The sequence below is a fragment of the Heterocephalus glaber genome, unplaced genomic scaffold (genome assembly GCF_053883595.1).
Source record: "Heterocephalus glaber isolate CG9 unplaced genomic scaffold, H.glaber_assembly_v1.0 deba00001608, whole genome shotgun sequence".
Taxonomy (NCBI): Eukaryota; Metazoa; Chordata; class Mammalia; order Rodentia; family Bathyergidae; genus Heterocephalus; species Heterocephalus glaber.
Window position 1 is genome coordinate 14,176,341 of NW_028258379.1, and position 11,461 is coordinate 14,187,801.

Sequence of the window (11,461 nt, forward strand, 5' to 3'; positions counted from 1 at the left end):
TTCAAGAAATGTGGCTAAATAAATAAATACATAAATAAATTAAAAAGCCACTGGGCCAGGGATGTAGCTCAGTGGTTCCGCCGCTTGCCTTGCAAGCGCAAGGTCCTGAGTTCGATCCCAGGTACCAAAAAAAGAAAGGAAGGAAGGAAAGAAAGGAAGAAAAGAGAGAAAGAAAGAAAGAACGAATGAATGTGGTAGTGAAGATGGGAGGAAAAGTTGGCCACCTCATTGTCAGGCTGGCTCACAGATTTATGAGAAGGGGTTAGAAAAGTGTTGGAAGAGATGATGGTGAGTATTAGAGGGAGCCTCTAGGGTCATCCTGGAATTGGAAAAATTCCCCATAAATGGTAGAAACTTGTTGATTGAATGAACTAATTGTCATTAGTAAAAGGACTGGTAAGTAGCAGTGAGTGAAGACACAGCTTCAGATGTAGATGACATCAGCTTTAAAGTAGATAGCATAACTATTTAGCAGGCCTGTTTAGATTTCATGACTTTTTCTGCTACTGTTCAACTAGGACATGAAGATTATTCAGAGCAGAGTCCTGCCAAGGATGAGGTGAACTCAAGGTGGAGCGAGATTCTAGAATGAAGTCAGTAATTGTCAAAATGGCTGGCCATGGAAGCAAAGGGAAACCATGACAAGAAGACTAAGAGGAGGAATTGTGGGCCAGGGATTTAGTTCAGTGGTTCCACTCAGTGGTTCCACTGCCTGCCTCGAAATCGCAAGGTCCCGAGTTCAATCCCCGGTACCAAAAAAAAAAAGAGGAATCGGAAGTTATTTATGATGAGGACAGCAAGACAATTTAATGGGAGCAAGGGAGTTAGAGAGAGATAATTAATTAGGATTGTGGGGCCAGGGATTTAGCTCAGTGGTTCTGGTGCCTGCCTCACAAGCGCAAGGTCCTGAGTTTAATCCCCAGTACCAAAAAAAAAAAAAAAAAATTAGGATTGTGAATTTCAGATCTGAGATCTTAGGGCTAGAATAGGTTTTTTTTTTTTTTTTAATAAGATGGCAAGCTCTAAGACATAGTAAATTGATATCCTGTGGACTAGATATGGGCTTCACATGTATTTTGCTTGGCTTGTAAAGTCATTTACTTTATTATATAAAATTGTGTCAAACACTAATGTAGAGGGGAAAAAAAAGATAATTTCTTATACCTATCAAATTTAACAGTAATTCCTTAGTTTTATTTTACACTCGGGCCCTGTTCAGTTTTTTCCCATTGTCTCAAAAATGGCTTTTAAAGGTGGTATTTTAAAATAAGGATTCAGCCCAGGCTAGTGGCTCATGCCTATAGTCTCAGCACTCAGGAGGCTGAGGCAGGAGGATCCCCACAAGTTCAAGTCCAGCCTGGGCTACATAGTGAGTTCAAAGCTAGTCTGAACTACATAGTGAGACCCTGTCTCAAAAAAAAAAAAAAAAAAGGATTCATCAACTTGTAGTTAAAGTCTTCTTGAATCTAGACCTTTCTGCTTTCACTTTTAAAATTTTCATACTTATTGCTGAACAGTCAGTTGGGTCTTATAGAGTATCTCACATTCTGGATTTGTTGGTTAGCTTCCTTTTATGTCATTTAACTTGTTTTCCTATATTTACTATAAATTGAAGTAAGCTCTAAAACAAGCATGCCTGGCCCACTCATAGGCTGATGGCTGTTCTTACTCGAATAAGGTAGAATCTCAGTGTTGTTTTGATTTGCATTTCACTAATGGTTAGAGCTTGAATATTTTTCATGTTTATACTGCCCATTTGTGTCAGGTAAAAGGCCGAAAACCCAAGATCAGACCAGGTCGCAACAAGCCTTTATTAGGGGAACAGATCTGCTGGGCTGTCTAAGAACAAAGGAGAGACAAAAGCAATGTGGCCGGGGCAGGGAGAGTCTTTTATAGAGACTGGGGTGGGGTTTGTAGGGGCTGAGGCGGGGTTGAGTGAGGTAGTGACTAGGGAATGGAGGAGCCTGTGATGTCACTAGGCGGTTGGAGATGAGCGAGTATGAGGTTATTCTCTAGGCGGGAACAGGGGGATGCTGGGAAGAAGGGTTTGTTCTTTGGTGGGAGCAACCATCTTGGCATGATGTCACACAGGGGAGGGGGCAAGGCACGATAGGAAGAGGGCAACTACTATACATAATAGCTGCTGAGGTAGTGGGAGACCTATCAATTTTTATTTCTTCTTTTAAGTGTTTATTCATTTCAGTTGCCTATTTTTTGATCAGGTCTTTATTTGGAGGGGTTCTAATTTTTTTTAGTTCCTTATATATTCTAGATATTAAACCTGTATCTGAGGAATAGCTGGTAAAACTTTTTTCCCATTCTGTAGGTTGCAGCCGTGTTTTGTTTACAATATATTCCATTAAGGATATGCAGTCAAAATACCTTATCTAAAAAAACCAACAAAAATCTTATCTAAATATCCTTTAAAAATCATTTTATTATTTCACTTGACTAATATATTTCAGTTTCTTTTTGAAGTGGTAAAGTTTTTTAAAATTTTATTCTTACTAATATGTACAGTCAAAGCTAGGTATAGTCAAAGAAGTCTTAATTATAGTTCTGTCCCTTCACCCTGTTTCCTCCTCTTCTTTTAAAGGTTTTTAATTCCTTTTAGATTTACTTTTTTTGTTTGTTTTTGGGGTTTGTTTGTTTGTTTTGCTATACAGTACTAGGGATTGAACCCATGGCCTTTATACTGAGCTACATCTATATCCTTGGTCCTTTTCAAAAAAATTTTTTTCAGGCTGGGGATTTAGCTCAGTGATTCCGGCACCTGCCTTGAAAGTGCAAGGTCCTGAGTTTGATCCCCAGTACCAAAACAAAAAAATTTTTTTTCACTTGGAAGGCTAAGATAGAAGGATTGCTGTGAGTTGGAGGCCAGCCTGGGATACATAGTGAGTTCAAGGCCAGCCTAAACTACATAGTGAGACCCTGTCTCAAAAAAAAAAGGCCAGGATCTCACTAATTTCCCTAAATTGTTTAACCAGGGTTTGAACTCTCATTCCTCCCAATTTCACCCTCCTGTAGTGCTGGGTATTACAGGCCTGTGCCACCATGCCTGGCTTTATTTTTCTAGTACTTCCTCTTACAAACATAAAGAAATGCAGATGATTTTTACCCACCCTCCCCAAGTTGTTTTTTGTTTTGTTTTGTTTTTCCAGTACTGAAAATATTTTTCCAGGGATACTGTACAACCAAACTATATATATTCCCAGTGTTCCTCCCCCTTCTTTTTTTGTGTGTTTTTTGTTTTTTGGTACTGGGGATCAAACTCAGGGCCTCATGCTTGCCAGGCAGACACTGTGCCACTGAGCTACATCTCCAGCCCAAAACACATAATTGCAATTAGTTCCCTTCAAAACATATCCCCCCCCCACCAACAAGGATTGAACTCAGGACCTTGCTCTTTCAAGGCAGGCGCAGAACCTCCCCCTTCTTTTTTATCCCTGCAGTGCTAAGGATCAGCCTACAGTCCTTTTTTTTGGTACCGGGGATGGAACTCAGGACCTTGAGCTTGGGAGGCAGGCGGTGGCACCACTGAGCTAAATCCCCAGCCCCCACAGTCCTATTTTTAAATTTTTATTTTATTTTATATTTTTGGTACCAGGGATCGAACTCGGGACCTTGCACTTGCGAGGCAGGTGGCGGCACCACTGAACTAAATCCCCAGCCCTTTATTTTATTTTTTGAGACAGCATCTTACACAGTTAACTAGGCTGAGCTTGAACCTGTGAGCCTCCTGTGTCAGCCTCCTGAGTAGCTGGGTTTCAGTTGGGTGCCACAGCACTCGGCTCCCCCATACAGTTTTTTTTAATTTAGATGCAATTCACATACTGTGAGAGTCATCCGTTTTTTAAAAAATGTGCAGGCCAGGTGTGGTCACACATGCAGTGATCCCAGGTCTTGGGAGGCTAAGGCAGGACAATTGCTGCGAATTTGAGGCCATCCTGGAATACATAGTGAGTTCAAAGCCAGCCTGAACTACTACATAGCAAGACCCTGTCTGAAAAAAAAAAATCGCAGTTTGGTTGTTTTGCAGTTGTTGCAATACCTAATTCCATAAGATTTCATTCTTCCCCAAAGAATCCCCACATCCTATAGCAGTCATTTCCCATTTCTGTCTTCCACTAGCCCCTGGCAGCCATTAACCTATTTTCTGTCTGTATGGGTTTATCTATTTTATACAGTACATTTCATATGAATGAGAATATACATTGTGTCATTTTGTGTCTTATTTCTTTAACTTGGTATGCATTTTCAGGATTCATTCATGTTGTAATATATTATCAGCACATCGTTGTTCATGACTGAATAATACTACATTGTGTTCATGTGCCAAATGTTGGCTGTTACGCATAAGGCTGCTATGAATATTTCTGTACAAGTTTTTCCATGTTTGGTAGGTTTTCATCTCTCTTCTGTGTATGCCTAGGAATTGAATTGCTGGTCACATGATAAATCTCTATTGAACTTTTTGAGGAGCTGCCAATTTTCCAGAGTAGCTGCCTTAGCTGGGTGTGATAGCACACACCAGTAACCTCAGCTCATGGGAGGCTGAGGTAGGAAGATCACTGTGAGTTCAAGCCCAGCCTAACTATAGTGTGACCCTGTCACAAAACAAAATAAAGGCTGGGGATTTAGCTCAGTGGTGCCACCACCTGCCTTGCAAGAGCAAGGTCCTGAGTTTGTTCCCCAGTACCAAAAAAAACAAACAACAAAAAACAAAACAAGAGTAGTGCATCACTTTACACTCCCACTAGCAGTGTCTGAAAGTTCTAGCTTCTTCAAATCCTTGCCAACACTCCCCACACCAACGCCAACACCACCTCCCACCCCACTACTAAGTATTTAATCAGGATCTTCAAACGGAGCTACATTCCCAACCCTTTTTCATTTTTCATTTTGAGACAGGGTCTTGCTAAGTCACTGAGTTGCCCGGGCTGGAGTCTACTTGCACTCCTCCTGCCTCAGCCTCACAGAGTGCTGGGATTACAGGTGTGTGCACCATGCCTAGCTCTCCCTTTCTTTCCTACACAAAGGTAGCATATTATATATAGTTCTGTAGTTATGTATGGGTCTTTTTTAGCCATATTTAACAATATTTCCTATATTTACACCATATCAGTGTATAGAAATTTTCCTCATTCCTTTTTATGGGTTTGTAGTATTTTTTATATTTTATCATTTTATTTACTTTCTGATGAATATGTCCAATCTTTAGCCATTTAAAATAATGCTACAGTGAATAATCTTGTGCATAGATTATTTCACATTTTGCCACTGTAACTTTGGGACAGATGTCTAGAAATAGGGTTCCTAGATCAAAATGCAAATAGAGTACATCTGTAATTTTGCTAAATAGTATCAGATTTCCTGCCATAGAGGTCTTTTTTATTCTCATCAGCAGTGAAGATTACTGCATAATGTTTTTATCCATTTTAAATTTATTCCCATTATTTATAAGTTGCCCAGGGCCGGGGACTTAGCTCAGTGGTTCCGGCGCCTGCCTCGCAAGAGCAAGGTCCCGAGTTTGATTCCTGGTACCAAAAAAAAATACATACATACATTATTTATAAGTTGGCAGATTTTACTTTAAAATCCACAATTCCAGATTTTAAGTGGTGGACGGCCCTCTGGCAGTGCTAGACCTTGATACATACAGGGCAGCAGTTGGCTAGAACCGAGTAACCGCTGTCTCTCTTACAGGGAAAGTGTTCACTGGATTACTGTGACCCCCCACAGTAATCACACTCACTTTTTTTTTTTTTTTTGTACCGGGGATCAAACTCAGGACCTTGCACTTGTGAGGCAGGCAATGGCACCACTGAGCTAAATCCCCAGCATCTGAGCTAAATCCCCAGCCACACTCACTTTTGCTATCTACCAGTCTCCCATGGGCATGAGTTGTGCTTTTTAATTTTTTGTTTTTAGTATATCTTTGCAGTACATGATTATTACATTCTTTGTGGGGAGTTGGTACACATACTTAACATATCTTAACTCTTTTTTCATCCCTTTCTCCCCTCCCTCCCCACTACCTCCATTTCTTTCTTTTTGGTTTTTTGAGAGAGGGTCTCAATGTATAGTTAAGGCTGACTTTGAACTCCCTATGTAGCCCAGGCTGGCCTTGAATTTGTGGCGATCCACCTGCTTTAGCCTCCCAAGTGCTGGGATTATAGGTGTACACCACCACACCTGGCTCCCTCCATTTTGTGATCTGCTTCTCATTCGAGAAAGATCTATCTCCCTACTTCCTATAATCTTTTTGTTTTGCTCTTTATGTTTATTTTGAGTTTCTCATATAAGAGAAACCAAGTGATATTTAAGCTTGTATGTCTGATTTATTTCACTTAACTATAGTATTTGGTCCTTAACAAAGGGGCCAAAAACATACACTGGAAAGGTAGCCTGTTTAATAAACGATGCTGGGGAAACTGGCTCTCCACAACATTGAATCCAGATCCATATTTCGTACCATGTTCTAAACCAAAATCGAAATGAACCAAAGATCTAAATAATAAAACAAATATTTGATCTGCTGGAAGATAAAATAGATAAAATTCTTTAAGTCATATGTGTAGGCAACAGAATCCTGAACAGAATCCTGGTTGCACAGGAAATAGTACCAAAACTCAACAAATGGGATCATACCAAATTAAAAAGCTTCTGGGCATGAGTTTGTTTTTTTGTTTTTGCGGTACTGGGCATCAAACTCAGGACCTTGAAATCCCCAGACCTGGGCATGAGTTTTTTAATCCCTGCTCTAAGTATGGTTGTTTGGGTAGATGGAATGGAGACAAAGAGTTTTGGACTTAAGGACTTAGAGCAGTGATGGCAAACCTTTTAGAGCTTTCAGTGATAACAAACAGCCAGCTGTGGTACACGTGGCATAGGTTCACCACCACTGACATAGAGGATAGTTCAGATCATTATGTTAGAAGAATTACCAGTGTAGATGTTGATGACTTTGGTGCCACAGAATAAGACGGGATATTACAAACCAAGGATTGGAATCCCTGGAGAGGGTACATGTCTTACAGGTTCATGGAAGACTGTTTGAAAAGGGAAGTAAATACTTTGTGTTGGTTCCAGGATCCCACACCAAAGAAGCTGTTGTTGAGTCCACAGTACAGTGGGTCTGGAAAGGATTGGGCCTGGGAGCATTGATTGTGCTGAGCCTTCCTGGTGTGCTCTTCTACCTTCTCCATGTACCGAAAGCTGAGAGGCTGGGGAAGGTGGAGAGTGGGAGAAAAGGAGCAGCCTCATATAGTTAATATGCTCTGGCCTTCTGCCTCTAAGTCTTCAGTCTATTGATTTGCCACCAAAAATGTACTCAATTTTTTGGCTGCCTTGTCTTAACCTCCTGGTCCCTATTTCAGGAGAGAAGCCTCATCAGTGCCAAGTCTGTGGGAAGACCTTCTCTCAGAGTGGAAGCAGGAATGTGCACATGAGAAAGCATCACTTGCAGCTGGGGACAGCTGGGAGTCAAGAGCAGGAGCAAACTGGTGAGGAGGGTGGACATAGTGGAGGGCTGTATCTTTCTAAGTTCAAAGAGCCAAATCACTGGTCCATGTAGCCCTCTCATGATCTTCTGATTCAATTTTGGGCTAAGAGACCTAGTCTCATTTGATGGGCTGGCAGTTTCCAAACAAATGGGTTTTTTTTGTTGTTTTGTTTTGTGTTTTGGCTTTTGGAGACAGGGTCTTACTGTGTAGCCCAGGTTGGCCTCGAAGTTGCAGCAGTCCTTCTGCTTCAGACTCCAAGTCCTGGGATTACAGGTGTGCACCACCATGCCTGGCATACAGACTTTTAAAACATGTATTTTCTTGCTTGTCATCCTTTCCTCACCTATACAAAACAAAATAACCTGATAAATGAAATAATTTGTGAGTTTACAGAATCCGTTGTTTTAAAAGTTCTTGCAGAGGCTGGGGTATAGCTCATTGGTAGAACACTTGCCTAGCATGCATAAGGTGCTGGGTATAATCCCCAGAACTGCAAAAAATAAATATGAGTGGGCTGGGGATTTAGATCACTGGTTTTGGTGCCTGCCTTGCAAGTGCAAGGTCCCGAGTTCGATCCCTAGTACCAATAAATAAATAAATGAGTTCCCCTTAATGGCATGTACTTGTAGTTCCCATACACTTAGGGTACTAAGGGGGGAGGATCAATTGAATCCAGGAGTTTAAGACTACCGTGGATAACATAGTGAGACTTCATCTCAAAAATAAAAAACAAAAGTCCACCTAGTGAGTTTGATAATAATGCTGGTTCATAAACCGGCATTTGAGTAGCATGGTAATAAAAAGATTTCTGTATGACAAGAGTGTACATATTGTTTTGCTTATCAGTTATGACTACCTTTTTCCCTACCTTAAATTTGATAACCCTTTTTTATTATTCCTTTTCCAAGTATTTCCTCAAATCAGTTATTTCATTCCAAAACTCCTAAGGATAGGTCCATCCCATTTCATATGCTAATTTTTCAGATATTGATCACAAAGATAATTATCCCTAAAGCTCAGCCTTTCCCTGCTAGATTTATTCTTGTTTCCTGAAAATAGGTGAATTAGGTGGCATCCAAAATATAGATTAATTTCTAGTTCTGGAAGAGAAGGCCAGCTTTCTTGGTTAGGAAGATGAGGACCAGGCACAGCCTTGACTGCTGTATGTCTCTTACACTCTTTTCTCTGTGCAGCTGAGCCACTAATGGGCAGTAGTTTGCTTGAAGAGGCTTCAGTACCCAGTAAAAACCTGGTATCTATGAATTCCCAGCCCAGCCTTGGAGGCGAGTCCTTGAACCTACCAAATACCAATTCCATCCTGGGAGTTGATGATGGTAAGACTTTGAGTTCCTCTTTGTTTGGGGGAAATGGGCTGCAACTAAGGGCTAAAGAATGGGGTATCTCCAATGGAGGTTTAAAATTGCATTTCTTATACATAGCTATCATATGATTGAGTAGCATTTGTGTTATTATTCTCTGGGGTGGTTAAGTGAATTTGTTTTAAAAAATTAATTAAAGATGATATAACAAGAATAAAGAGAAAAAATTTTAAAAGAGAAAATTATTTGTAATCCTAGCATCCTAGCCCAACTATTTCTGTCTTTCCTATTGCAGTTATGGAAGAACTTAACTTTTAAAACATTTAAACAGAACATAACCAGGTTTTACAGAGGAGATATAAAGCAATTTCTCCATACCTTCAAAAGCCATATCTTCTGGAGAAAGAAAGGGCTTTCTAGGAGTTGCTCCTCTCTGGTATAGAAATTTCACCCAAGTTACACAGGCCAGGCCCTCTTCTCTGAAAAACTTACCAGGTGAGGTCAGCATGCATTTATTCAGTGCCTACTGTGTGCCTGGCACTATGGGAAAGGCAAAATAGGAGATAAGGCCCTTAAAATCCAGTTGAGAAGTCAAAATTTACACACATGTGCAAAACAACATTGAGTAAATAGGCAGTAGTATATTAGTAAACATTACATTATACCGTACAGTCTGGAAGAGCAGTAGAAGCTACAAAGCCCCTATGGGAAGCTTGTAATTTGTTTGAGGGATAAATGGTTTACCTATAATGGTTTCCAGAAGATTTTCATGGTGATCCCACTGATGAACAGTTAATGTGAGATCCTGTGTTTTAGTTACTTGTATCCTACTTGGTCAGTTTTGTGTGCAACTGTATTTGTATAATTTCCGTTTGGAGCCTACAAGGCCTAGAGTGCACTGCTCTCATGACCAGTACTGGTGGATAACTAGAGCAAAAGGCACAGAAATTATGTGGAACTGCTTTGGCAGTCTTAAAGAAGGAAGTCCCAAGGGAGGAGGGGTTACTGAGTAGGAGCCTAGATTAAATTGTTGATGTGCACATGTTGAGCTATTAGTATCATTGGCGATTGCTTCAAGGGTTGGCTCTGGTTCCCTGATCTGCCTGCTTGAACTGTTTTAGCCCTGCTTTATACATTTTTAATCCAGGTAACAGTGCTAAAGCCATTCTAAATCACTATATTGAAAAATAGAGAACTCCTATGTCAAGATTTCTTGCTTTTTCTTTTCATTTTCCTTTTGTAATACTTGCCAAATCACTGGTAATGATTATCAGGCATGAATTAACTTGAAAGGAATATGGAAATGTGGGACTTAGTTTTTCAGAGAATAGTTTCTAAGAGTTTTTAATGAGAGGCTTGATGTGGCAGTAGTGTATCTGTTCACTTTTCATGGAAGATTAATTTTTCTGTTGTTTCACAGAGGTGCTTACTGAAGGATCCCCACGTCCCCTGTCTTCGGTGCCTGATGTAACACATCACTTGGTGACAATGCAGTCAGGGAGGCAGTCATACGAGGTTTCTGTTTTAACAGCCGTAAATCCACAGGAGGTAAAACTGTCTCTTGTCCTTACTTTGTTTCTGTGTCCACTTGACATGGAGATTGATTGAGAATCTAGAGCAGTGATGGCGAACTTTTTAGAGCTTTCAGTGATACAAACAGCCCGCTGTGGCATGGGTGAAATAGATTTGCCACCACTGATCTAGAGATCTGAGAATTTTTCCAGTTTCCATTTCTTGGAAATTTTGACTAGAATGTCTTCCTTTAAGCTAAGTATGAGTCAGGGCCGGGGATTTAGCTCATTGGTTCCGCCACCTGCCTTGCAAGCACAAGGTCCCAAGTTTGATTCCTGGTACCAAAAAAAAGAATGGAGGAAGCCAAGTATGAGTCCATCTTCAAAGGACCATGCGTGTTACAGTCTATCGAGTTGGGAGATTGGTGTGTCACAGCTGAGATTCTCACCATTAACGTTCCTTTATACACATCCTTAGTGAGTAATGTCTGTTCCCAGTGTTCTCCTAATATGAAGGTGCTGCTTTTACTTTATAAAGAAAACAATATTGCTGGCCTCCAGCCAGTTCTGATATGTTCTCACCTTCTGCACTGACTTCCTTGAGAGCCCAGTCCTTTTCTGACTATATATTAATTCTTACCTAATTTAGCTGCCTATGATAGTGGTGTACACTTATAGTCCCAGGACGTGGGAGGCCAAGGCAGGAGGAGTGCTGTAAGTTTGAGGCTAGCCTGGGTTTCATAGTGAGCTCAAAGCCAGCCTGAACTACATAGCAAGACCCAGTCTCAAAAAAAAAAAAAAAAGTAAAAAACTAAGTCAACTTTCAACCTTGGCAGTTGAGATTATACAGTTTATATTTTCCCTCAGTGTTGCGTCAGGTCTCCTGAGAATTAGACAGAGGGCTCATTGCACAGGCCCACTTTGACTACGTGTTAGAATGTTTTCCAAATAAAACAGAATACAGAAATTACAAATTCTTCAGCATTTCTTATAAAGTACCATTACTAAGTTTGGGTGCAAATATCTGGATCTTAAAAACACCCCTCCCCCCATCTCTTGTCTGTCTCCCTCTCCATCTCCCCCTTCCTCCCCACCACCATGTCTGTCTCTCTGTACTGGGGATTGA

The 11,461-nt window shown here is 40.6% G+C and overlaps 1 protein-coding gene across 2 annotated transcripts in view; it reads left to right on the top strand.

The window, feature by feature from the left end:
* Positions 1–11,461, top strand: part of Znf410 (zinc finger protein 410) — a 39,987-nt gene that overhangs the window by 27,265 nt on the left and 1,261 nt on the right. The window contains exons 9-12 of one of the 2 annotated variants that reach the window (XR_002390149.1): positions 7,380–7,505; positions 8,699–8,839; positions 9,120–9,319; positions 10,245–10,372. Coding sequence is in view for 1 of the 2 variants with exons in the window: in XM_004837221.2 (XP_004837278.1) it covers positions 7,380–7,505; positions 8,699–8,839; positions 10,245–10,372 (395 nt within the window). In the remaining variant the exon portion in view is untranslated. The remainder of the gene's footprint in view (positions 1–7,379; positions 7,506–8,698; positions 8,840–9,119; positions 9,320–10,244; positions 10,373–11,461) is intronic. The other variant, XM_004837221.2, reaches the window with a different exon arrangement.